This window comes from Ovis canadensis, chromosome 16, assembly GCF_042477335.2.
Source record: "Ovis canadensis isolate MfBH-ARS-UI-01 breed Bighorn chromosome 16, ARS-UI_OviCan_v2, whole genome shotgun sequence".
In the NCBI taxonomy this organism is placed as follows: domain Eukaryota; kingdom Metazoa; phylum Chordata; class Mammalia; order Artiodactyla; family Bovidae; genus Ovis; species Ovis canadensis.
In genome coordinates this window covers 13,323,344-13,351,329 of record NC_091260.1, presented here as the reverse complement: position 1 = coordinate 13,351,329, position 27,986 = coordinate 13,323,344, and the positions used below count along the sequence as shown (strand labels likewise).

General features: G+C 39.1%; 1 protein-coding gene and 1 long non-coding RNA gene across 8 annotated transcripts in view; one reads left to right on the top strand and one right to left on the bottom strand.

Moving 5' to 3' along the window:
* LOC138421672 (uncharacterized) overlaps positions 1-507 on the bottom strand; it is a 122,028-nt gene extending 121,521 nt beyond the window's left edge. For all 6 annotated transcript variants that reach the window (XR_011249584.1, XR_011249588.1, XR_011249587.1 and 3 more), the window contains exon 1: positions 1-507. This is a non-coding gene — a long non-coding RNA (uncharacterized lncRNA).
* Positions 230-27,986, top strand: PANK3 (pantothenate kinase 3). Of its 2 annotated transcripts, XM_069555999.1 has the most exons (7): positions 268-735; positions 6,855-7,207; positions 11,351-11,604; positions 13,591-13,767; positions 14,719-14,842; positions 19,554-19,679; positions 21,031-27,986. In XM_069555999.1, exons 1-7 carry the CDS (start codon positions 708-710, stop codon positions 21,079-21,081), a joined length of 1,113 nt encoding a protein of 370 aa, XP_069412100.1. In that variant the 5' UTR covers positions 268-707; the 3' UTR covers positions 21,082-27,986. The 2 variants fall into 2 exon arrangements, 1 of the variants encoding a protein (XP_069412100.1); XR_011249581.1 differs by lacking the exon at positions 14,719-14,842 and having other exon boundaries at positions 230-735; positions 21,031-24,191.

Sequence of the window (27,986 nt, the reverse complement as noted above, 5' to 3'; positions counted from 1 at the left end):
CGCATTTTCTGCCTCCAGGGGAAACCTGCAACTCGCAGGACTGCCATGACAGCACCAGCAGAGAGTTCCTCCTCCTCCTCTACCCACTGCGGGGCGAGGCTGCCGAGTCGGCCTTCCGAAGCCCGCCCACATCAGGCTCCATTGGTTGCCTCGTCGCTGGCGTGATTAAAGCCCCGCCCCCTTCTCTCTGGGACCACTCTGAGGCCACCTCCGGAAGCGCAGGGGCCTCGGAAGAGGGCCCGCGATGCATCCTGGGTTTTGTAGTACATCTGCAGGACTGTAGCCTGAGAGTGGGCCCTCGCCACACGGGAAACTACAATCCCCAGCAGCCGGGCGAAGAGCAGAGAGAGGTGGGGGCTCGCATCACGTGGGAGCTGGGCCTGGGCGGGCTGGTTCTCGGTGCGGCGGCGGCGGCGGCTCAGAGGACTGGGGCCTTTTGTTTGGAGCGGCGGCGGGGCCCCGCATCGGCGAGGCCGGCGGCCTGCCCCTGCTTGCTCGGTCCCGGCCGCCCCTCGCGGGGGTGGGGGCCGCCCCTTGGGCCGGGCCTAGCTTTAGGCGCCGCCGCCCCGCCCTTGGCCCGCCCAGCCCGGCCCGAGGGGAGGAACCGGCCCGGCCTCCCCGCGCGGCCCAGAGCCATCTCTGGAGTCGCAGCTACTGCCCTCCGCGCGCCGGACCAGAGGCTACCCCTCGCCCCTCAGGCAGACGCCATGAAGATCAAGGATGCCAAGAAACCCTGTAAGATGGGGGTTTGGGTTCGTCGGGTTGGGAGAGCACGTCAGGCCGCGTCTGGAAAGCCCTTGGCCCGGCGGCCTGCTTCGAAACGGGTTGCTCCCGCCGGCACCGCGCGCGGGATGGGGGCGGAGGGATGTTTTCAGCACCCGGTTCCAGGCTCTCTTCCCATCCCCCTAAGCTCAGCTGGCGAGAGCTTGCCGCCCCCCTGGCCTTTTCTCGCCCTTCCTCCTGAGATCTGGGAGGTGTAAGCGGGAATTTTTGTTTCGGGGTTTGGCAGGCAAGATTAGAGCTACCAGTCGGCGCTCCCAGCTTCCTCTGAAGTAAAGCTGCAAACTGGTGGTCACGGCTGTCAGATTGCGCGGGGACATTTATAACTTTTTTTTTTTTTTAATCTCTGAGTTTTTTTGCTTGTGTCCTTTGAAATCCACGGTTCCCGGGAGTTGTCACTGTTGTTATAATTAGAGCTTTTAAACACACGTGCGTGTAACCTACCGATGGGTGATTACCGTAGTGTGCTTTTATTTAGAATGACAAATAGTTCATGGTTGTTAAAAGAGCAAAACTACCAGTATTCCCGCCACTCAGAGCAGACCTCTAAGAATGTTTGGTGTCTACTCATAGAGATTTTTTTAAGAATATGGAGCATGTACTTAAAAATTTTTTTCCCCATTTTTAAAGAGTAGGTCGCTTTTATTTGCTTCGTTTTATTTTTAGACTATTTAAAACTATAAATGCCTTATTTAATCACTCAGCGATTGTCATACTTGAAATCCATTCTTCAGGGCCACTAGGAATACGGGATGCATGCTTCTGTCTTAGAATTGTATTGGAATTTTGCCATTTTAGTGTCGTGTGATTCTCCTAACAGTTCTAGGAAATCTCTTGTAAAAACGGAGCACGATCTTGCCTTTTACCGCCCCTCCGGTTTTTGAAAACCTCCGTGGAGAGTCAACATTCCAAAGCACTCTGAAATCTGCTTATTGTCATTTAAATGTGAGATAATTTAGTTTTAATTTAATGCTGAGGAAGTTGAACTTACAGGGCACCGAAGTAACTTTTCCGAGGCTACACCGACCTACTCTATGATAAATGAGGTTGGATGCCCTCGGGCTCCTGACTCATAGTCCTGCGTTGTTGGTTTTTTTTTTTTTTTTGCACCTGTAGGGCATAGTGTGCATGCTTAAGGAAGCACAAACCTTTCTGATCTGGTAGTTTCTGCCAACTAAAACACGTTTTTTTTTGTTTTTTTTTTTATGTTTATTTGGCTGCTCTGGGTCTTTAATTGCAGCTGGGTCTCAAGTTTCCCAACCAGGGGTTGAACCTGGCCTGCTGCATTGTGTGAGTGCAGACTCTTAGCCACTGAGCCACCAGGGAAGTCCCCTAAAACAGTTTTTAAACAATGATTTTTTTAAAAGAATGGTAGATAAAGAGTTCTCCTTCATCAGTGTATCAAATAGTGATGTGAAGGCTTTAATGACAGTAATATAGAAACACTTCTAATTTAACATTTGCTAAATCAAATGAATCTTAAACAGATACTGTAAAGTAGAACAGTTGGACATCTTCCTTCAACACATAGGTTTTCTCAGCTTGTTTTAGAATTTCCATTTAGGAAAGTGGGTTTAACCATGACAAGCATATATTCTGACCCTATGGTATTTTATTTTTGCCACAGCAATGGTTTGATTACTTAGATTGGGCAAACTTGTAATCAGGTGTGGGTACCATCTCTGTCAAAGGTGTTTCATATTAAGCAAAGATGATAATTTAGGGTTTATAAAATAAACAAGTTGAGGACTAATACCTATTTTTATGTGTTTTTTTTTTAAATTTTTATTTTTTAACTTTTTGTAGTGGGGTATAACCCACTGGCAAAGTTGTGGTAGTTTCTGGTGCACAGCAGAGCAGCTCAGCCGTTCTGCCCCAAATCCACCTCCCACCTACGCTGCCGCATAACATTGAGCAGAATTCCATGCCCTATACAGTAGGTCCTTGCTGGTTATCCATTTTAAATATAGCAGTGTGTATGTGTCCATCCCAAACTCCCTAGAAATCCCTCTCCCTCTTCCCTGGCAACCATAAGATCACCTAGTTTTTTAGAAGTAATTTACTTATTACTACATTGTGGTACATTGTGAGACCACTAATTATGCTGAAAAAGTCAGTTAATATGATTTAGAAGCCTGAAATAACATTTCCAGTTTCTAATGTGCGGAAGATGACTTTACTGTCTACTCAGTTCTTTACAATGAAAATAAAGAACATCTTGTTTTTGTGCGGTGGCAAAGAAAGTATTTCAACTATGAACTGTTGTGGATAAATACATACATACATATATATATATATATATCTGGAAAGTATTATTTCTTTTCTTTGTTTTTTGGCCCAAGCTGCGCAGCATGTGGGGTCTTAGTTCCCAGACCAGAGATGGAACCCTTGCCCCCTGCATTGGGAGCTCCGAGTCTTAGGCACTGGACTGCCAGGAAAATCCCTGGACAGTATTTCTGATGTTTCAAACCACTCAGGTTAGCTAAAGAAATATTTATTTTGTTTTGTTTTTGAGTTCTTGTGTAGGGCTTCTTCCTTTGATTATAACTTTGGTGAGCACCTGGCATGTAAGGCACTGTGTCCATGCGCCGCGTTGTTTCCTCCTTAGAGGGACACTAATAACACATAGTGTGTGTCTCATACTAGTTAAGCAAGTGACTTTGGTGTAGCACGCTTTCTTAACAGTTAGATAAGTGTTAGAAAACATTGGGTTTTTTTGATGCATCACTAATAATATACCAGCTTATAAACCACATGCATGTATTTAAGCAGAAAAGAAGAAAAGGAATTCATCCTCTAGATTGTATAACTAAAGGATGAGCATTTGAAATTGTGTATTAATTTAACTCCAGGGGAAGGATGAAGTGAAACATTAATGAAAATCTTTTGCTAAAACCAAAACGGTGGCAATATGTGCTTTACCTTTACTTGTGCCCTTCACCCTACTTAAATCATAGGAAATAAACATCTCAGCAGTGGCGGTCCTCCGTGTCTCAGCTCACATGACTTTCTAAGTTAGGGGTCAGCCTTTGTTCTGGTTACCTGTGTGGCATGCAGCATGATTAACAAGGTGATAAGAAAAGTTTTATATATAAAGGAATTCCCTGGCTGTCCAGTGGTTAAGATTCTGGGCTTTCACTGCGGTGGGCCCAGGTTCTGTCCTGGTTGGGGAACTTAAGAGCCCACCTGCTGCAGGACAACTAAGCCCACAGCCCGCAGTGAAGACCCAGTGCAGTCCGTCCTCCCTGCGCGCCGCCCCCCCCACCGTTTATATGCATATTATAATATGGTGCGGTGTAGGTTTGTATGCATGCTTTGCTGATCCAAGCAGTCAGGTACCTGAAGGTTCTGTCAAGACCAGAGGGAAGTATGTAGCGTGTGTGTACTGTTTGCTTCTGTGTAATTTGGCCTATTTATAAACTGAGTCGCTGCTTAGGAAGAATTACTTCAAATAGATGGTAAGGTGCAGTTGAAGGTGACAGTTTCTGATATCCCTTGAGATGTAACTAATTTATCAAAACGGGGGATATTTTCTGAAGCTTGTCTGAGGAATTATAATACTGAAGCTGTGAAAATGGTTTATTTTCTTAGTCTGTTTTAAAACAGCACTTCTATTTGGAATGATTCTTGGGAAGATTGAAATGCCTTTTATTCAAGAACTTGAGCCATATCGGGAATTTACTAGTGCACGTATCCAGTTTAGAATTTTGTTCCTTAAAATAATCCACTAATGTTTTGAACACTTTAAGCTTTTGCCTTCTCTTTCTGCTAAAGAACAATTAAATCTAGTTTGGCATAGTATCCCTTTGGGCTAAAATCTGCATGTGGCCAGTCGCAATTAAATAGCTCTTTAATGCTTCTCCCCTACCCTTACCGACACTTAACGAAAGACCAGACTTTATTTAGTTAGTTTTGGCCACACCAAGCAGCTTTTTGCTTTGCTTGGTTCCCCAACCAGAAATTGAACCCTGACCATGGCAATGAAAGCTGGGAATCCTAACCAGTAGGCTGCTAGGAAACCCCTGCACAGCGTGTTGAAAATAAGCAGTCTGCCCTTGTGGCTAGAATATCTTCTGTTTAATTATCTGAAAAGACATTCAGTTTTCTTCTTTGGCATACATAATCTGCCTGGTAGGTAGCACTCTGCTTAAGGTGGTTCTGGATATTTTTGTTATTTACAGGGGACTGATAGAGCAGTTCTCTTGGGCTTAGGTCAGAAATAGAGTAGAAACTCCTATTTTTTGGAGGGTCACATAAACAGATGTTGAGAGATTCTAGGAAATGCTCAGAGACTGGAGAAGGTAATGTTTATTTGCCATCATCAGAGGAGTTATTTACATTTATCGATTGTGTATTTTGGTTCTTTCTTTTTTTCCATCTTGACAGTAGAGAGTTTTATTCCCGAAAGAATGAGAAATGCTTAGGCTGTATGTAGGAAGTAGGGTGCTTTTGCACTGTAACCTACTTTTAACCTGTCCCTAGGCTAGAAGCAGCAAAGCTATTGATAGAGAGATTTGCCTGGTTTCTTTAGAAAGTGATATTTTTCTTACCTCTTGGAACTATCAGTAGGCCTGTGGTTGTACTTAACTTTGTAGTTTTTTTGCAAGTAAATAAAGTTTAATTCCGCGGCCATTCTCCCTCTCACTTTGGTTAGTGACAGAGTAACCAGCTTAAATATTTGCTTTAATGGCACTGGCAATTAGATCACTTACTAGAATGAAAGGAGTAGATCATAAATTTTCTGTATTCTGATTGCCTCCTCCATACTTTTTGAATGGTGATTGCTTCTCTGGCAAAAGGAAATAAATTCTAGAACTCTGCTGAACTGAAGGGATCTCTGTGCAGGAAAGCAGGGAGCTATCATGTTCTAGTTTGTATGTTATGGTTACTAAAACGTCATGATCTGCATTATAGCGTCTCCAGTTACCCCTCCTTTAAGAGCTGACTCTATTTTTTTTACTTATTTAAGATGGCCTCCATTGCTAGCCACCTGACAAAAGTGAGAAAATTCAGTTTCTTCAGCATCTGAGTTGTTTATACAAATCTATAGGTGACAAAAGCATAGTGCCTGTATAGAGAAATGTACAGAACCCTTTCTCATTGAATTGATGTTCCCGGTTTCTAATGGTACACTCATATCAAGCAAATATGAATGCTTAAGAAACAAAGTAGAATTTTAGAGGGAACTACTTATCCTTGAGAACCTATACATAATGAACTGTTAAATACCTGCTGTTAGGCATTTTGTAATCTATGTATCTTAACTATGAAATTAGTTTTCATTCATTGTCATACTGATTAAGATCCCAGAGAAGACAAAGAGACCTTACGGAAACTAGGTTTTGACAGGTTAATGGTTTTTCCAGTGTCATACAGCCCAGTTAGTAAGAGTACCAAGTCCCAAGTCCAGATGATGCTACCTACCCACGTGTGCCTGTCTCCAGGTAGGTTTACCTTCAACGTTATCAACAGCTAATTTTCATTAACCAGAGGCCCTTAAAGAAGCCTGTTTTAAGTTTAATGAGCAAAGAAAAAAGGTTCTTATAAGGAGGTTCTTTTCTCTTAGGTTACTTGACATGATTCTAGACCAATTTTATTACATTAAAATCTTTTTAGAAACATTTTCAAAAGGTGATGACATATTACTGTAGTAAGACAGAATTGGTCCTATTTTTTGTCTTAATCTCCTGGAGCACATGTAAGTATATAATAAATGAAAAGAGATGCCTACCTGTGACAGGTGTGTGATGTATGTTTTTTGCCATATATCAGCATGGATTATCCATAGGTATACATATGTCCACTCCCTCTTGACCCTCCCTCCCACCCCTCTAGGTTGTCACAGAGCAAGAATTAAATGGTCCTTGGGATCCAGGAATCCTAGGTTTCAGGGTTTTTAGAAAATGCACAGAGTAATACTTTGAAGGGAAAAGGGTGAGTTGTATATGGAAGATGTGTCTTACCTCATAAGTTGACTGAGTGGATGGTTCACAGTAAATAGTTTGTGGCTGATTAACTAGTTCCTAATTTGTATTTCCAAAATCAAGATAAATATTTTTATTTTTTATCCACAGCTTTCCCGTGGTTTGGCATGGACATCGGGGGAACTCTGGTAAAGCTATCATATTTTGAACCTATTGATATCACAGCAGAGGAGGAACAAGAAGAAGTTGAGAGCTTAAAAAGTATCCGGAAATATTTGACTTCTAATGTAGCGTATGGATCCACTGGTATTCGGGATGTACACCTTGAACTGAAAGATTTAACACTTTTTGGCCGGAGAGGGAACTTGCACTTTATCAGATTTCCAACCCAGGACCTGCCTACTTTTATCCAAATGGGAAGAGATAAAAACTTCTCAACATTACACACGGTGCTATGTGCTACAGGAGGCGGTGCTTACAAGTTTGAAAAAGATTTTCGCACAGTAGGTATTTCACTCAGAGGCAAAAATTGATACCTGCTCTCTTCAGTTTTTAAAATATGAGGCTTGGTTTCTGTCTGGTATGTTCCTTGGACTGGTTCTCTGTGCTGATACAGAGGAAATATATATTCTTGACTTGCCCTTTTTTAAAAAATGTTTGTTAGGATATTTGCTTTACAGTGTTGTGTTGGTTTTTGCCATACATTAGCATGGATTACCCATAGGTATACATGTGTCCACTCCCTCTTGAGCCTCCCTCCCAGCCCTCCAGGTTGTCACAGAGCACCAGGTTGAGCTCTGTGTGTCGTACAGCAAATTCCCGCTGTCTGTCTATTTCACATTGGCATGGTAAAGAATCCCCCTTCCAGTGGAGGTGACACAAGAGACACGGGTTCGATCCCTGGGTTGGGAAGACACCCTGGAGTAGGAAATGGCAACCCACTCTGGTATTCTTGCCTGGAGAATCCCAGGGACAGGCACCTGGCAGCCTGTGGTCCATAGAGCTGCAGAGAGTCAGAGGCGACAGCACACATACAGTGCACGCGTTTCACTGGCGCGCGCTCAGTTCTCCCACCCTCTCCTTCCCCAGCTGTGCACACAAGTCTGTTCTCTACATCTGTGTCTGTGTAGCTACCCCGCAGATACGTACATCAGTACCGTTTTTCTCGATTCCATATATATCCATTAGTACATGATATTTGTCTTTCTCTTTTTGACTTAGTTCACTCTGTAAAACAGGCTCTAGGTTCATCTGCTTCACTCAGTTCAGTTCAGTTCAGTTCAGTTGCTCGGTCCAACTCTTTGCGACCCCATGAACTGCAGCACGCCAGGCCTCCCTGTCCATCACCAACTTCCATGTCCATTGAGTCGGTGATGCCATCCAACCATCTCATCCTCTGGCATCCCCTTCTCCTCCTGCCCTCAATCTTTCCCAGCATCAGGGTCTTTTCAAATGAGTCAGCTCTTCACATCAAGTGGCCAAAGTATTAGAGTTTCAGCTTCAACATCAGTCCTTACAATGAACACCCAGGACTCATCTCCTTTAGAATGGACTGGTTGGATCTCCTTTCAGTCCAAGGGACTTTCAAGAGTCTTTTCCAACACCACAGTTCAAAAGCATCAATTCTTCAGCACTCAGCTTTCTTTATAGTCCAACTCACATCCGTACATGACCACTGGAAAAACCATAGCCTTCACTAGGTGGACCTTTGTTGACAAAGTAATGTGTCAGCTTTTCAATATGCTGTTTAGGTTGGTCATAACTTTCCTTCCAAGGAGTAAGCCTCTTTTAATTTCATGGCTATAGTCACCATCTGCAGTGATTTTGGAGCCCAGAAAAATAAAGTTAGCCACTGTTTCCCATGAAGTGGTGGGACCAGATGCCATGATCTTCGTTTTCTGAGTGTTGAGCTTTAAGCCAACTTTTTCACTCTCCTCTTTCACTTTCATCAAGAGGCTCTTTAGTTCCTCTTCACTTTCTGCCAAAAGGGTGGTGTCATCTGCATATCTGAGGTTATTGATATTTCTCCTGGCAATCTTGATTCCAGCTTGTGCTTCCCCCACTGATCAAATTCGTTCCTTTTTGTGACTGAGTAATATTCCATTGTAAATATGTACAACTTATTCATCCATTCATCTACATGACTTACTTTTGATTGGAGCATTTAAAAACCTTCATACAGGCCAGATTTGGGCCTGTTATACATAATATTTGGTAAAATCTGGTAAGCTTAAGAACTGCTACAAAGTTACAGTAGACATAGACTCCAGTGAATTTGGTAGTGTGCAAAGCCAGATATAAATGGGGCTTGAAATATTTTCATATTATTATTCTGTGTTTGCATGGTTTTTTGAGTATTAATCTAGTCATCTCTCCTAAAGACACCCATCTTCCCAGACTCCAACTGAAGTCTGTATGTTTTTATTAATAGGCACCTGAATGAAGTTACTGTTACCCCTTTTTCTCTTGTGTTTTATATCATCAACCCCACCACATTCCAGTCTTGAAGTTGGGGGAGGGGTGTCATTTGGATGTGGCAAGAGGATTATGCAAGCATTGATTTCTGTGCTAGTGGTTTGCCAAACTTCCAGTCCTTCCCATTTGAACAAAGATTAAAAAGTTGATACTTAGATTTACTGAAATTTGTTTTTTTTGAAAATAATGCACGCTGCTGCTGCTAAGTCGCTTCAGTCATGTCCGACTCTATGCGACCCCATAGACGGCAGCCCACCAGGTTCCACCGTCCCTGGGATTCTCCAGGCAAGAACACTGGAGTGGGTTGCCATTTCCTTCTCCAGTGTATGAAAGTGAAAAGTGAAAGAAGACCATTTAAATATGCCTGTGAATTTCTCAAATTCATGTGAGAAAAATCTATTAATAGAGCATAAGTGATCACTTATGGGGCTCACAGAAGTGAATACCTTGTAGTTTGGGGTAGCTTAAAAGTCTATACATTTTTACTAAAAATTTTTATGAGTAGTATTGATTTGTATTCAGTTTATTGAGTAATCTGACCATAAATTTCATGAATTTGAAACCAGTTTGTTTGGATGTGTGATACTTAATGGTTGCCAGTATTCTTGCCAAAAGGAGTGTCCTTGAAGCCACCTCTTGTCAAGCCATTGGAAATACTGGTATCCAAATTACAGAGTTCTAATTTTTCTTAAAAGAAATATTAGTATTTTCTAGTGATGAGGTTTTATAATATTTGTTTTTGTTGGTGTTCAGTCATTTACTAAGCTAATATTTGAGCATCTAGTATTTGTTAGGTTATTGTGCTAGACACTGAGAACTCAGCTAGGAATAGGACACAGACTAGGCTGTCAAAGAGGTCAGTTTTCTGGACCACATGGTTAAGTGAATTACAAACAGAAGTACAGTGCATCATAATTAATACTATTGCTATGAAAAGAGATGCCATGGAAACTCAAGGAGGATACCTGGTAAGTATCCTCAGGAGTGATACCTGATAAGTCCTTAGAGAATGGGAAAGCATTATCAAAGCTGAGATCTTCTATAACAAATATAATCTCTTTACTAATCAAAAGTGAATTTAATAATTTCCCATTAGTACCAAAACTATAATATAAAGATAGGAAATTAAGCTATAACTGATCAATTTTGTATGTTGGTAAGTAGAAGTAGGTAGATTCTCTGGTAGGGTCACACGGGAGGGCATAATGAAGCAGTTAGATTTAGATGCTTGTGGGGACATAGATTCGGGCTTTCCAGGTGGCTCAGTGGTAGAGAATCCTGCCAGTGCAGGAGACGCAGAAGACACAGGTTTGATCCCTGGTTTGGGAAGATCCCTTGGAGAAGGTAATGGCAACCCACTCCAGTATTCTCACCTGGAAGATCCCCTGGATAGAGAACCTGGTGGGCTGTAGTCCTTGCCATTACAAAGAGTCGGACAGGACTGAGCAACTGAGCACCCACTTACACCTGTACATAGACCTTAATTTCTAAAGCCACACATGCTAGATGGATACAGCATGTTTTATTGGAGAATCAAATATGTAAGTGGTGTTGCTATTGTGATATAACTCTCCAAGATGCTAAACAACACAAGATAAAGTTCCAAACAAAAGTGCAACACTTAGTTTATATAACGGTTGCATTCCTTGCAAATTTAGGATGTATTTAAAACTGTATAAAAAAATACCATGTATTTACACACATAGATAGATAAAACACTTGTTTATATAGGCTCAGGTTATCAAAAACATTTTCCTACTACTATCTAAACAAAAATATGTCAGAATGTTCAAAGATAATGCAGAAAAAGGGTTAATTCTTTGTTTTGCACAACTGCCCGCCCACTCCAGATATCTGGTACCCCACCCGAGTCCCTGCCCACTAAATGTTAGTTTGATTCTTCCCTCCTCCCCATCTTGGTGAAAGCTAAAATGTCCCGACAGATTTCCAGAATGCCTCTAGAAGTATACCACGCCTGAGAACGAGTGGACTAAATGAAGCCCCTGAGAGATTTTGGGGCTTCAAAATCTCTTACAAAAGAAAATAAGTAAAATCGCTGGGGTTGTAGCTGGTTTTGAAGTTTTGTGAAGTACATGGAAATTATATAGTTAAGTATTTTGAGTGCTATCCTTTGTTCACTTTATAAAACTTCTTTTGGGGTTTGTTTACAGATTGGAAACCTCCACCTGCACAAACTGGATGAACTTGACTGCCTTGTGAAGGGCTTGCTGTATATAGATTCTGTCAGTTTCAATGGACAAGCAGAGTGCTATTATTTTGCTAATGCCTCAGAACCTGAGAGGTGCCAAAAGATGCCTTTTAACCTGGATGATCCCTATCCGCTCCTGGTAGTGAACATTGGTTCGGGAGTCAGTATTTTAGCAGTCCATTCCAAAGACAACTATAAACGAGTAACCGGAACAAGGTGGTAGCATTTTTGTTCTTAGAGCAGCATTCATATTGTTTCATTCTTAGAAACTGTGAAATCTATCTATCTATATCTATCTATGTATACGTATGGTAGCTTCATCAGAAAAAGTGTATTGTGCAGTAGCTAGAAATGCAGATACGTAAGTAAATGCTACAGTGTTGCAGAGAGTGCTGTTTTATAAGGCATGTGTGTAGACTTAAACTAAAATCATGAAATGTTTGCATTTGGTTAGTGTCAGTTGTCATTAAAATTTCCATAATGAAGTGTGAATTTTTATCTGGAATGATTCCAATAATACTTTTATTTTCCAAAACATTTTTCTCATTTTTATATAGATATATTTAAGCCTAAGTCTTGCCACATGCTTATTTGATTCATAGTTAAAGTACAGAGTATTTGGGGTTTCCCTGGTGGCTCAGTGGTAAAGAATCCAGCTGCTAATGCAGGAACCATGGGCTTGATCCCTGATCTGGGGAAATCGCACATACTGCTGAGCACCTAAGCCCATGCACCACGTTATTGACCCTGTGCTCTAGAGCTTGGGAGCCGCAGTAACTGAAGCCTGCGCACCAGAGCCCATGCTCTGCATCAAGAGCAGCCACCACAGTGAGGAGCCTGTGCACCACAGCTGGAGAGTAGACCCCACTGTCCCCGCTGTGGTGTTGCCCATGCAGCAGCAAAGACCCAGTGTAGCCAAAAAGAATAGTTGTTTCTCTTTTTCTAAGTTGAAGTATTTAGCAGCCTTGTAATCAATTCAATAGGATCAATTTAACATGAGCTCTTACCTCGTGGCTCAGATAGTAAAGAATCTGCCTGCAGTGCAATTTAGAAGAACCAGTTCAGTCCCTGGGTTGGGAAAATCCCCTGGAGAAGGGAACGGCTACCCACTTCAGTATTCTTTCCTGGAGAATTCCATGGACAGAGGATCCTGGCAGGCTACAGTCCACAGGGTCACAGAGTCAAACTTGACTGAGCAACTTTCACTTTCTTTTCTATAATACCTGAAATACAGATGTGAAATGAGATTTTTGAATTTACCTTATGATTCTAGTATGTACTTTATCAGCTTTTAAGGAAACTTGAGGAAGATAGATTTTAGGATTCTTAAATTAGGTGGTTTTATGGCAGTGAGGGTGTGGGAGTGGAGAACACTTTATTTTTTGCCTCGGTATAACGTGAAATCTTAGCTCCTAGACCAGGAAACAAACCCACGGCCCCTGCTTTGGCAGCCCAGAGTCATACCCACTGGACTGCCAGGGAAGTCCCCAGGAAAACTTTCAGCACTATAGTACGCCTATTTGAATGGTACTTTAATTAGTATTCTATTTCTATGGTGACTGAAAATCTATCTCCAGTGTAACTCTATGCCAGAGAATTACAGGGAAGTATTACCTACTTAAGTCAATTCAAAAAGATAGAAATTCAGTCTGTTAACTAGATTCCAACAGTGATTCAGGAGTAGAACCTGTTAGAAATTGAGCTGAGATTAAAGGAGCAAAGGTTTTCATTTTAAGGATTAGAGAAACGTGATTTCATTTTATGAGCATATTCAAAGAGTATTAGAACCAAGTTAATTTCTGTCTTTAAATGATCTCATTGTATTCATTTCAGAGTCATATAAATGTTTGTGTATTGACTTAGAGTTACAGTTTTCCTCTTAATTTGTGTGGTGCTAACCTTTTTTGAAACGCTCCTTTTTCATGCACACAGAGACGTGCGTTTCAGCAGCTACAGTGTGCGGTACCAGGTGAAGACATGAGACACAGAAGGTGTCCGTGTCGTGTCGTTTCCGCAACAGAATTTTTTTCCTTTGGTTTACTCTGATCTGATAAGTTTGGTTTTGCTTTGCATTTTTCTCAGGTTTAGTGAATGTTTTCTATTCATGTGTTTAATTGAATAAGTCAGTGCTCCATCCTTTTACATTGGAGAAGGAACACAGTGTGTAAATGCAACTTACCACATTCTGTTTGTTTTCTTTAGCCTTGGAGGGGGTACCTTTCTGGGTTTATGTAGCTTGTTGACTGGCTGTGAAAGTTTTGAAGAGGCTCTTGAGATGGCATCGAAAGGCGACAGCACACAAGCTGACAAGCTCGTCCGTGACATTTACGGGGGAGATTATGAGAGATTCGGTCTGCCTGGTTGGGCTGTGGCATCTAGGTAAGTTTAACATTTACACTGTGATTAAGCTTGCTTACTTAGTTTTTAGAAAGCAGTGTATCACGAAGTTGTAAGGGGCCTTCCTTTTACCCAGTTCAGTTATAAGTTTTGAACATCTGTGTGATTTCAAAATTAAATTTACATTACGAAGTCTTCCCTCAGTGTACTGTAGGAAACTTTTATTCATTCTTGAGTATACTTCCAGTGTTTCTCTATGCAAATACAAATATATATCCTTATCCTCCTCTTATAAAAGGTAACTTTGAAGATAACATTAACATACCATTATATAGCATTTTATAGCATACCATATACAGTTCGGTCCCCTTACCATGGTTCTGTATCTACACAACCAGCCACCCTCAGATTGAAAATATGTCCCGAAAGTTGCAAAAGCAAAATTTGGATTTACTGCGCCCAGGCAGCTATTGATATAGTGCTTATATTGTGTTAAGTAATATGGAGATGATGTAAAGTATATATACAGGTTATATGGAAATACTACATCATTTTGTACAAGGGACCTGAGCATCTATTGATGTTGGTGTCCAAGGAGGGTCCTGGAGCCAGTCCTTCATGGATAAGAGGGATGGTTGTATCATCTGTAACGGTAGTATTTCCTAGTCTGTTTGCCTGCTCCCTTTCCTCTCTCTTTCTCCTTCTTTTTCTGCCTCCATCTTCCTCTTTGTTCTCCCTTTTCTGCGTCCCCTCCTTCCTTCTCTCTCTTTTTTATGAATAGCTTCATGGTATTTGATTGTGTGACGATCAGTTTGATGTATGTTTGGGTTGTTCCCAATGTTTGCTGTGTGCAGTTCATTGGGTCATTAAGTAACTGTACACGTATACCTTATTTTGCACATGTGTAGACTTACCTGTAGGCTATAGTTCCAAAATGTATGAGATATTGCTTGTTAATCAGCAGATTTGATTTTGTTTTTCATTTCTCTACAGTTTTGGGAATATGATTTATAAGGAGAAGCGAGAATCTGTTAGTAAAGAAGATCTAGCAAGAGCTACTTTAGTTACTATCACCAATAACATTGGTTCTATAGCACGAATGTGTGCTGTTAATGAGGTAAATGTTTTTAATTACATGAAAAATGTGAGTTGGAGTTTTCTGTACATGTAGCAGGATTCTTAAGGAGGCCTCTAGGATTTAGATCTCTTAATCCATTAAATCCCAAGGTACACTAATATATATGTATGTTACCTACCCCACTGTGATACTTTAAACAAAGTAGTAGATCATTCAAATCAGAAATTAGAACAAAGAGATATTTACATTTATCCAGCAACCTTTTCAGAAATATAAGGCCTAAATATCTTGAAATTGTAGAACAGAGATTCCCCCTAAACAGTAAAACATTTTGAGGCAACTAAATATTGAAAGTGTGGGTTTTCTTTTTTCTTCCTGTTAACGTTGCATTTGATTAGTGGCGCACTTGGAGGTTTTCTTGCTGCCCTCGGCTTCTTTACAGTGCTGCCTTGTTGCATATGGATCAAGCAGCATTGTACAGGGCTATGAAGGCACTGAGGCTTGCTCTTCACATGACGTTTGAGTGGTGGATTCTTACAAAAAGCATGTACTGCTGGAGTTACCTCATAATTGGGTTATTTTTATTTAAAGAAGATTATACAATTCTGCCTTCATGTAGTAGGTGTATGTGCCCATTTAGTTTTTGTAAATATCAAATATGTTGTAAATGAGTTGGAAATTGTACTTTATGAAGGAATTCTTCATTTGTTCACTCTTTTGTTTATTCATTGAATAAATATTTGCAGAGTATCATTTGCCAGGTATTGTTCTGGGCACTTGAGGTAAATTAGGGAAGAAAACAAAAATCCCTGACTTTGTGAAGCTTACAGCTGTTCTAGTGATACAGTAAATAAGTAAACTGCTTAGTATTAGGTAGGAAATGCTATTTTTTAAAAAGGGAAAATTAGGGACTTTCCTGGCGGGTTTTGCAGGCAGTGTGGTTTCAATCCCTGGCCAGGGAACTGAGATCCTACATGCCAGGTGCAGCAAAGAAAAAGAAAGAAAATTAAACAGGTTAAAGAGAACTATGAGTAGACCGAAGACTGGCAGGGGACAAATTACTAAGTAATTAGGTAGTTAAAGGAAGCCTTTGTTGAAAATGTGACTCTTAGGCAAAGATTTGAAGAAGGTGAGAGAATCATGGGTGTAGATCTTTGGGGATAGGGAGGCTCCAGGAGAGAGAACAACTGTGCAAAGGCTTGAATTAATCCTCTGAATTATTCTAAATTTAAAATCAGAATTCTGTCTTTTCAGTTTCTTTATAACAGTGTAGTAAGTTAGTTGAGGGAGCTACTAGCAGGTGTTTTAACCTAGAGTTGGGAAACATTTCACTTTGGGGGGCTGACAGTAATCCGGGATCTTTTTTATTAGCTCTTACAGGTCCATTTTCACTGACGAATTAACAGTAATTAAGGCCATACACCACAAGACACCAACTCACAGGTTCATGAAATAGTGTGTTTAGTTGCTCTGTTACATCCAGCTCTTGTGACCCCATCGCCTATAGCCCACCAGGCTCCTCTGTCCATGGGATTTTCAGGCAAGAATATTGGAGTGGGTTGCCATTTCTGACCCAGGGCTTAAACCCTCATCTCTTGCATTACAGGCAGATTCTTTTACCACTGAGCCATTTACCACTTTATCACTGAGTTCAGTTCAGTTGCTCAGTTGTGTCTGACTCTTTGTGACCCTGTGGACAGTGGCATACCATACCTCCTGTCCATCACCGACTCCTGGAGTTTACTCAAACTCATCTCCATTGAGTTGGTGATGCCATCCAATCATCTCATCCTCTGTTGTTCCCATCTCCTCCTGTCCTCAATCTTTCCCAGCATCAGGGTCTTTTCCAGTGAGTCAGTTCTTTGTATCAGGTGGCCAAAGTATTGGAGTTTCAGCTTCAACATCAGTCCTTCCAATGAACACTGAGGACTGAGCTCCTTTAGGATGGACTAGTTGGATCTCCTTGCAGTTCAAGGGACTCTTAAGAGTCTTCTCCAAAATCACAGTTTAAAAACATCAATTCTTTGGCGCTCAGCTTTCTGTATAGCACAACTCTCAACGTTCATACATGACCACTGGAAAAACCATAGCCTTGACGAGACAGACCTTTGTTGGCAAAGTAATGTCTCTGCTTTTTAATATGCTGTCTAGGTTGGTCATAACTCTCCTTCCAAGGAATAAGTGTCTTTTAATTTCATGGCTGCAGTCACCATCTGCAGTGATTTTGGAGCCCCGCAAAATAAGTCTGACACTGCTTCCCCATCTATTTTCCATGAAGTGATGGGACCAGATGCCATGATCTTCATTTTCTGAATGTTGAGCTTTAAGCCAACTTTTTCACTCTCTTTCACTTTCATCAAGAGGCTCTTTAGTTCTTCACTTTCTGCCATAAGGGTGGTATCATCTGCATATCTGAGGTGATTAATATTTCTCCCAGCCATCTTGATTCCACCTTGTGCTTCTTCAGCCCAGCATTTTTCACGATGTACTCGGCAAACAAGTTAAATAAGCAGGGTGACAATATACAGCCTTGACGTACTCCTTTTCCTATTTGGAACCAGTCTGTTGTTCCATGTCCAGTTCTAACTGTTGCTTCCTGACCTGCATACAGGTCTCAAGAAGCAGGTCAGGTAGTCTGGTATTCCCATCTCTTTAAGAATTTTCCACAGTTTATTGTCATCCACATACTCAAAGGCTTTGGCATAGTCAATAAAGCAGAAATAGATATTTTTCTGGAACTCTCTTGCTTTTTCAATGATCCAGCAGATGTTGGCAATTTGATCTCTGGTTCCTCTGCCTTTTCTAAATCCAGCTTGAACATCTCGAAGTTCACGGTTTACGTATTGCTAAAGCCTGGCTTGGAGAATTTTGAGCATTGCTATTACTAGCATGTGAGATGAGTGCAATTGTGTGGTAGTTTGAGCATTCTTTGACATTGCCTTTCTTTGGGATTGGAATGAAGACTGACCTTTTCCAGACCTGTGGCCAGTGCTGAGTTTTCCAGATTTGCTGGCATATTGAGTGAAGCACTTTCACAGCATCATCTTTTAGAATTGAAATAGCGCAACTGGAATTCTATCCCCTCCACTAAGTTTGTTAGTAGAGATGCTTCCTAAGGCCCACTTGACTTCGCATTCCAGATGTCTGGCTCTAAGTGAGTGATCACACCATTGTGATTATCTGGGTCACAAAGATCTTTTTTGTATAGTTCTGTGTATTCTTGCCACCTCTTCTTAATATCTTCTGCTTCTGTTACGTCTGTACCATTTCTGTCCTTTATTGAGCCCATCTTTGCATGAAATATTCTGTTGGTATCTCTAATTGTTTTGAAGAGATCTCTAGTCTTGCCTATTCTGTTGTTTTCCTCTGATCAGTTCTTTGCACTGATCCCTGAGGAAGGCTTTCTTATCTCCTTGCTATTCTTTGGAACTCTACATTCAAATGGGTATCTCTTTCCTCTTGTCTTTTGCTTTTCCCTTTGCTTCTTTTCACAGCTATTTGTAAGGCCTCCTCAGACAGCCGTTTTGCTTTTTTGCATTTCTTTTTCTTGGGGAGGGTCTTGATCCCTGTCTCCTGTACAATGTCATGAACCTCCATCCATAGTTCATCAGGTACTCTGTCTGTCAGATCTAGTCCTTACATCTGTTTTTCACTTCCACAGTATAATCGTAAGGGATTTGATTTAGGTCATACCTGAATGGTCTAGTGGTTTTCCCTACTTTCTTCAATTTAAGTCTGAATTGGGCAGTAAGGAGTTCATGATCTGAGCCACAGTCGGCTCCCGGTCTTGATTTTGCTGACTGTATAGAGACTGTATTGAGCCGTTGGGGAAGCCAATTAAGGGCATAGTTTACACTATTCACAAATTCAGTATGCAAAAATGTGTACTCTAAACATATTACTGTGAGAGTAGATGCAGATATTCTGGAAATTCAAACATTGCTTTCTCCATCGGTGATTTTCTAATCTTAGAGGTACCTAAGGAACCAAATTAATAGACAGTGACATGATAGGTTAGGCTGGGTACAGAGAATGCTGGAACCCTGGGGATTGGATGGCTGTGCCAGTATTCCAGTCAGTGTTATCTCCAGTGCTATAGATAAAGTTCTCATATCATTGCTGAGCATAAACTGCAACATGCTGACAAGTTTACAGCTTTTTAAAAAAATTAAACACCTCTGAAATACTTTCTTTGGTTTGTCTCCTTTTATCTCATCAGTAATGTTTCTCCAGATTACTTTCTTTGCTAAATGTATTATTTATAGCCATTTTCAAAAACAAGTCTGTCTCTATATCATTCAGCTAGAGACTTTCTAAAGCATTTCTGTTTTGATTAGGCTTTAGTTTTTAGAGCAGGTTTAGGTTCACAGCAAGACCGAGTGGAAAGTACAGAGTTCGCATTCAGCCTTGACCCCGCAGATGCGCAGCCTCCCCTGCTATCAGTGTCCAGCACCAGTTTGGTACGTTTGTTGCAGCTGGTGAACCTGCAATGACACTCACTGAGAGTCCACAGTTCACTTTTGAGCTCACTCTTAGTGTACATTCTGTGAATTTTGACAAGTGTAATGACTTCTTCTGAAATAATTTTTTAAGTGTTCAGAATTATGAAGGCATATACCAGGAATGTAGTAGGCACTAATAAAAGGTAGTAATTGTTTATATTTGTAAATATAGCTCTCCTCTCTATTGTATTGTAAAATCTACCTGATAATCCTTTTTTCAAGTTATTTTCCTTCTTCTTTTCTTGTAGAAAATAAACAGAGTTGTCTTTGTTGGAAACTTTTTGCGTGTCAATACTCTCTCAATGAAACTTCTGGCATATGCACTGGACTATTGGTCAAAAGGTCAGCTGAAAGCGCTATTTCTGGAGCATGAGGTATGCTATGAAAAATCAAGTTTTGTAAATTTTAATAGCATGCTTTTGTATATAGGTTTCATATATTGTTCCTTAAGTATAAAAATGTGATTTACCTGAATAGTGTATGGTTCCCACACTTCAGCTGCTGGGGTGGGGGTCACTGAAACCTGCAGGCATCCCTTTAGGATGAAAATCTCACAGTTATGACCAAGAGAGAACAGTGTCAGATCTGTGAGCTCATTAAATTCTGGGGCTGCTTTTGTACTTAGTGGATTTGTTAAATTGTTTTGTTTTTTCTCCCTGAGAGAACAAATGTTAAATATGAACAGTAAAATATATATATAATTTAGTAATGAAAATCTCCTTATTCCTCCCACCACAACCTCACCCCTACCTCTGGAGGTAACCTCAACCACTGTTAACATTTTTGGAGTTCATTCTTCAAGGTTTTTTTTTTTTTTTTCTTTCACTACATCCAGTTAATTTCTGACTTGATCAAATATCAGTTCACAAAATGTTTTGAATTATGTAAACTTACCTTGAATTAGTTTGTTTCTGATCAGTTAGATACTTTATTAATCATCTTCATAATACAGATTCTGAGCATCTGTTCTGCTCTCATGAGCTTCCATGTGTCATTGCCATACTCTTGCTATACAGGTCAGAACGGGCACTCTTGTGCGGGTCCACCTGGCATGCCCTGTGCTGTTGGAGTGGCAGGCAGAGCCCAAGGAAGTTTCTTAGGAAAAGCTAGGAGAGCACAGAATTGCAGTAATAGTCCAGGAAGCTTTAGTATCTAGAAGTCACTGTTTATGTATTTCAAAGGTCTATATCTTGAGAATACAGGCTTTAAGAACAATTTTTTTTTCAATAGCTGATAACAGATTGGTAGCTTTCTTTTTTTTTTTTTAAGTGTATAAACCTTTGTTAGAAAGTTAGGGAATTCCCTGGTGGTTCAGTGGTTAGGCTTCTGAGCTTCCATTGCTACAGGCATGGGTTTGATCCTGATCAAGGAACTGGGATTCCACAAGCTCTGTGGAGCAGCAGCCAATAAATAAACTTTAAGAAAAATAAGTTGTCTGTTCTTTTATCCCATAAGCATCCATCCAGCTGCCTGTCAGCTGTTAAGATGTTTGATTACGATCATAAATGCCCTTGAAATCTTCAGGATAACAGAACATACACCTTTGCTTAAAACCCCTTGTTCCTTGCATTGTAGCCACTACCTTTCTTCACACCCCAAGGAAGCCATCCTTTCTGAATTGATGTTCTTTAATAGATTATACCAAACATGTGTTTTTAATAATGGTTAATAGTACATGCTAATTTAAAGCGGCACTACATGAATAATTGTTTTTAAATTATACAGGGATATTTTGGAGCGGTCGGTGCACTTCTTGGTCTGCCAAATTTCAGCTAAAGTATCAGGTTTATCTCTGCTAATGTCATTCAAGAGGAACTGAAAACCAGAGGCATTATTACTGAGTTATTTTTCACTGGGAACCAAAGGATAAAAGAGTAGCCCTCTTCCTGTTGATTTTTAAATGTCAGAATGGTAAGCTGCTAAATGTTGCCATGTTAAAAAGAGAGCTCCAGTAACATGAAATATTTCTAATTGGATTACTTTTTTTTCTGTATATAGACAGTGTTAAATCCTTAAATGCAATACAGCCTCTGATGATTGAGCTTCCTCTCAAAAAGACTTTCTATTTATTTTATGTAGCCAGCATTGCAGTACTGTATGTTCAAACATGAATCTTAAAGTCTCAGAGATGTTTCACTCATGAAAATAATTGATTCTGAATATTTGTTACAAGTCTGTTCTGTGTGTGTTTTGGTTACTAATACATGGATAGTAACATACCCTGTGTGGAAACTTATTGAAATGGCAATTAAAGATGATCGTTTTTATGTGATTTTAGAAATGTTAAGGAAATATTAATTATTCATTATTGTTTTCCAAACATATCTTCTCCAAAAAAGCATGTTCATGTAATCTACCCCCAGACGTGTAACCTCTTTCAAATGCCATAATTTAGTTGAAATACTGTTGTTAAACATCACCCAGAATTTCAGAGTGAACCCTAGGAAATCACCACATAATTGGGGATACCGCATTTTTTGTATTTTGATCATCAGTACATTTCCATGTTTATCAGTACATTTAAAAATGTTTTTTTAATTGGCGGCTTAATTACTTACTTGAAAACCTGTTCGTTGAGGTCCCAGGATGCTTCAAATGGGGTGTGGTTTATGTGTATTGATAGGGTTCTGTGCTCTTTCTACACCACATCTATCTTAGGCCCAGAGTTAGCCATTTCTGTTTAATTATGTCTGAAGCATCAAAGCTACAGACTGTCTTTTATGAGCAGCAACAAAATCATTTATTCTAAATGGATGTTATGGAAATCTAAAGGACAGTGGTTTTGAAACTGTGGGAATCTGAGGCAGTATTGCAGAATTATGAAAGGATCATTGTATATTCTGGTAATAAAAACATTATAGTTCCAAAATTTGTATATCCGTTTGCCTTGGAATTGTGTATTTTGAAGCCATTTTAAAATAATGTTATAAATTTTTTCAGATGTTTACTTTTGCAGTAACATTTTGGAGATCCAATAATAGTTCAACGAAGTTTTTTGAGACTGTTAGTGATGATTTTAGGTAGTTGAAAGACTTGGGGAAATTGGGAAAAAATAATTCACTTCCTTAAATTACATCTGGATATAATCTGAAAATCTGGATGTACTTTGAAGAGCTTAAAACTTGTTTACAGAAAGGAAGAAGTGTTATAGTGTGTTTTTACAGTACAGTTTTGCTCCATAAAGAACAATTTTCAGTTGACTCTCAAGAGCTGCTTGATAAAGATATTTCTCAAGTTTTGTGCTCAAATACTTAAAATTCAGTTTTTCTTTCTCTGTAGACATGAACATATGAATAATACTAACGTTCAGAGGGGAAAGCATGTGAAGGTCACTTTTTAGAATTTAGGATATTTAGAACTTTGAATTCATTTCAGTCAGTGGTCATTTTGAAAATCTACAATGATTAAACATTTTCTACTTAAATGTTTCCATTTTGTGACCAGATACTTCAGCCAAAAGCTATCTGTTTATTTTAGAATTTTGTGATTTGGGCATTTGTACAAAAGATTTTGCTTCTAAATGATAGCTTTAAGTTTTACACATTTGACAAACTGTATGTTAGCAGTTACAGGTTTGGGGCTGTCTTTAAAAAGGAAATGGAATGGTAAAAGTATATAAAAGTTAATTTGATCAATACTTTGGTTAATTTGGGACTATGATTCATGCTTTTTGTCTTGACCCTGAAGCTCTGCCTGCTAAAATGCATATAAAGTGAACGACTTGGCTTTTCTCTTGTACAGTCTAGAATGACTGGAATAACGAATAAGTAATTCTACTGAGAACATGAGTTGTGATGCAGGCTGCCAAGGTTCCAGTTTTTTATTACAATCCCAAGAAAATGCTTGTAAGCATACAGTGGTAGATAGGTTTGGTTCTAATCCCAGTCAACTTAATGCCTCAGAGCTCCTAAGTACTTGAACAGTGCTAATAGAAATCAATATGAGAAATCAATGTCTAGTAGACACATTTAAAAAATAAAAAGAAACAGATGAAATTCTTTTAAATTACATGTTTTTATTTAATGCAGTGTATGTTACCATTTCAACATGTAATACATTTAAAAAGTTATCTTGAGTTTTTTAAAGGCTTGTTGCTACTTAGTCTTCAAAGTCAGCATATACTTCACACTTACAGCTCAACGCAGTTTAACCTATTTCAGGTTTTCAGTAACCACATTTGAGTAGTGCTTACTGTACTAGTGTAGTTTCTGGAACTAGCTCTTAAAACTATGAATATGGGAACCTAATTTTTAAAAAACAAAAAGAGGGAAAAGAAGTACCTTGTTTGGCCTACTTTATTTTACTCAGGCTGTATTTCTGACCATTCCAAAAATTATCTTACATTGTATCCTGCCATCTTATATAGTATGTATCATTCTTCTAATGATACTAATAAAATTACCCAAGACACATGCTGACCATCCTCATCAGTCTGTCAAAATGTGTATTTCCTTCACTGAAGTAAATGTGATGATTCCAATGTCTTAAACTCCCCCCTTCCCCTGCCGCCCCCCCACATCTTGTCTAACTGAACTTTGAGAAGCCAATTCTAAAGAACTAAAAACAGACTCTCTTAATTCCATACACACAAAGAGAATCATGTTCATAAGTTTTGTATTTGATTTTCATTTTTAAGCCCCGGCAGTAATATTTTCAAATGCAGGGAGCACTGTCAGTTTGTTTTGGGGCTGGGTAGAGAGCACAAGGTCTTGAACCTTCCACCACTACTACCACCATCCCTTCCCACAGAAGATTACTTTTTAACTAGACTTGGAGAATTAATGGCCTTCGCTTCTACACCCTAACTTCTCCCAAGACAGCGTACTTGTAGACCTCCTTGTTTCTGCACATGGGTGTCCTCTACTCAGCTGCTGTAGTTTAAATAGGTGGACTGTTAGTTTAGATGAAGTTAGTGCCATCGCCAATGATATATGTGGTGTCTTGACAGTCCTTCTGGAGGTTCAGATTGTTTGCCAAATGCTAGACTTTGTAAAGATTGCTGAGTTTTTTACCTTTGTGTGCAAATGTGTTTGTTGTACTTTAACTACCAGTTCCTAAAAGACCATTTCTGTAAGAAAAATTATGTAGCTTAAAGGGAAGAGGTTTCTTCTGTGTTCAGCGGTACTCTTGCCTTCTAAGAGCAGTCCACCACATCTTGCCTTGATTTCTAAGATTACATCCTTGGGTGGAAAGCTTAGTGTAGGCAATAGTTTCCAAATGTCCTTTATAACCACTCTGCTGATTATATGCAAAGTTTTTTATATCTTGTTTATTTTTTTTCTGTTGAGCACTTTATGCTTTTTAGTCTGTTGCATTTGAGAGTGGTTTAGAAATTTTTTCTCTTCTAAAAGCCATGTAAAAACCTATAAAGGATAATCACTAGAAAAATGAGTATGTGTTATTTTGTATTTAACTTATTTGTTTTATGGTATGTATAAGCAAAATATTAGAAATGTACTGCATTTTTGTAATAATACTTTTGACCTTAATTTTAACATGATTTGTCATGAAATGTCTCTAATGTCCTATTTTCCCAATAAGGTTGATTAAGGTGTTTTATTCTAATATGGAAGGAATTGAGCCAACTTTGTTTCTGTCATGAGATAATAATCTCAGAAAGTAATGTGCTTTATCTATATTACTGCCTGTTTTCAGTATTTGAGACAGTTGCTTTATATTTCTACTGAGCCTAGTAAAGGATTAGCAAAGGCTTCAAAAAATGAGTAATTTTTTAAAAGATATTTTAATAACTTATTGAAAATAATGTTCCATGAAAAGTAAACCACCCCATCTTTTCAGACATGTAATTTTTTAAAAATTTATTTTAATTGGAGGCTAATTACTTTACAATATTATGGTAGTTTTGCCATACACTGACATGAATCCACCATGGCTGTACATGTGTTCCCATCCTGAACCCCCCTCCCACCTCCCTCCCCATCCCATCCCTCGGGGTCATCCCAGTGCACCATCCCTGAGCAACCTGTCTCATGCATCGAACCTGGACTGGCGATCTATTTGACGTATGGTAATATACATGTTTAAATGCTGTTCTCTCCAATCATCCCACCCTCGCCTTCTCCCACAGAGTCCAAAAGTCTGTTCTTTACATCTCTGTCTCTTTTGCTGTCTCGCATATAGGGTCATCATTACCATCCTTCTAAATTGCATATATATGTGTTAATACACTGTATTCGTGTTTTTCTGGCTTACTTCACTCTGTATAATCGGCTCCAGTTTCATCCACCTCATTAGAACTGATTCAAATGTGTTATTTTTAACGGCTGAGTAATACTCCATTGTGTATATGTACCACAGCTTTCTTATCCATTCGTCTGCTGATGGACATCTAGGTTGCTCCCATGCCCTGGCTATTATGCTGTGATGAATATTGGGGTACACGTCAGACACATAAAAATTTTCAGTGATTTCCACTTCGAAAAAGTTTAAATGCGTTATCTGTCTTGTGTCTTCAGTGGGTGTGGGATCATAACTTGGCATTGTGTTAGAAATAGCACCCAGGCACTGATGTAGCTTCTTTGAATGTTGTTTTATTTGTGAAATGAGGGTTTGATATGTTAACACTGGGGAATGACTGGATGATCATCAGGATCCTGAGAAAGATAGATAGTTGCTCCATTCATGGAAGCATTTGAGATGACAGCATTTGAGATTGTTCAGCTATGTTTTATAAAGTTCATTTTATTTGTATCTGTTAAGAGATACTAACTTTTGGATTCTCACCAATAGAATGGTATTAGTTCTGTTATTGCCTGTAATGGCCAAGTAATAGATACACCTTAAAGTACTATCAAGGGTTATATATATATATAAATGTGTATGTGTGTGCTTTAATCTGTAAAGCTATCTGGGATTTTATTGTGCTATAACTTCAAAATTATATGGGCATTATTAGAACTTTTACATTGTACAAAAAGAAACATACCACTAAATTTATGGATGTTTGAATGTTAGATACGTTTGGGATTTTCTTCAGTAATCCTTTTCTTTAGTGTCGACCCCCTGGACTATAGCCCACTAGGCTCCTCTCTGTCCATGGGATTCATACTGGAATGGGCTGTTATTCCCTTTTCCAGAGGACCTTCCCAACCCAGGGATCAAACCCAAGTCTCCTGCATTGTAGGCAGATTCTTCACCATCTGAGCCACCAGAATTTTGATCTTTGTGAGTGGATGCAGATGTGGGATAAACCCCTCCTAGAATTATTTATTGCTTTTGTCAAACACAATTCATAGTGGGATTTATAAAATACAATGTTAATTATCTGTGAGTTGAAATATCGTGGATTATAGTTATCTACATCAAATATGATTACCTGAGAATAATCAGACTGGATATGTATCTGACATTTCCAGCTTAATAAATGTAGCAGTGAGTTGATTTTGGGACTTCAGGTACTACAGTCGGTACTGAATGGTGTGTTTGAGAGGAAGTCAATTTTTTTTTTCCTTAAGAAAAACCCCTAAGTCTTAACATTCTGGCTCGTTCTGTAGTCAAGAGATTATCTCTCTTTTTACATTTCCAGTCTTTTTCTTTTTTTTTTTTTTTTGCTGTAGCTGCCAGTAATTTTGTGTTTAAAAAACTAATGAGGAATATATTTTTCAAAGGCATGAATAAAGTTAAAATTCAAGATTTTGAATTGTATAAATATGCAACTAAGTTTCAAGATACTGCTGTTTTTCTTTTTTTCTATTCCTTAACATCTTTCACACATTGCAGTGCTTACAGTTTTCGGTCCCTTTCAGAGAAAACATTTCAGTTCTGCATAATTTGTGGAATGTACATCAATAATGCAGATCGTCTGAGATTATTTTAGCTATACACCGTATCTGAATCATGGATCTCATACCTAGCAAAGTAGGTAGTCAGCACAGGTTTTAAGCCATTTTGAAATGTGCTACTTTTTTCTGAGGTGCCCTTTTTAGTTTACATTTAGAAACAAAAGATAACTATATAGACCTAACATCATATTCTGGTCTCCTTGTCCCAAATATAATTAATGGAATATGGATGTAAGTCAGGTTAAGATGTTTTGTCATTTTTAAAAAATAGATTGTGTGCTCTGACTTTTTATTTGAACTAAAGTGAGATGATATAGTGATTTGACTTTAACTGAAGTTGAATGGCACTTATCTTAATTCTGTCCACTTACAGAGTGAAATCATACCTAGAATATGTTTAATTTTACTTATACAAGCCATTTCCATTTCAGTTGCCTTATTCTGTCTACTGCATTGTTCTCCCGAAGTCTAACCTGTTACGTTGAAATTATTCTAACACTGAACCTGTGATGTAAAAATGTATGATGTGCTACAAATTTTATTCATAATAAACTAAGTTATAGCCTATTGTAACCTATAAAACATTTCTTGTAAATCATCTAATTTATTTTTTCATTTATGTACAGTTTATGTAAATTTTAAAAATATTTGTTGTGATCTGTTCTATAAACATTCCCTTTTTCTTTTCCTTAAGTTTTATCTGCATGAAGGAAACTTGGGTTTTGCTTGTTGTATTAATTGGCCATTAAGCTAACTTCAAGTACTCTACCTTCTTTTCAGTAGTTTAACTTTTTCTAGTTTTGTTCGTATTCTAAATAAACGTTAAAATCATGCTTTTTATTTCCTACTTTGCAAATAAATTCTCTAAGTTATTTACCA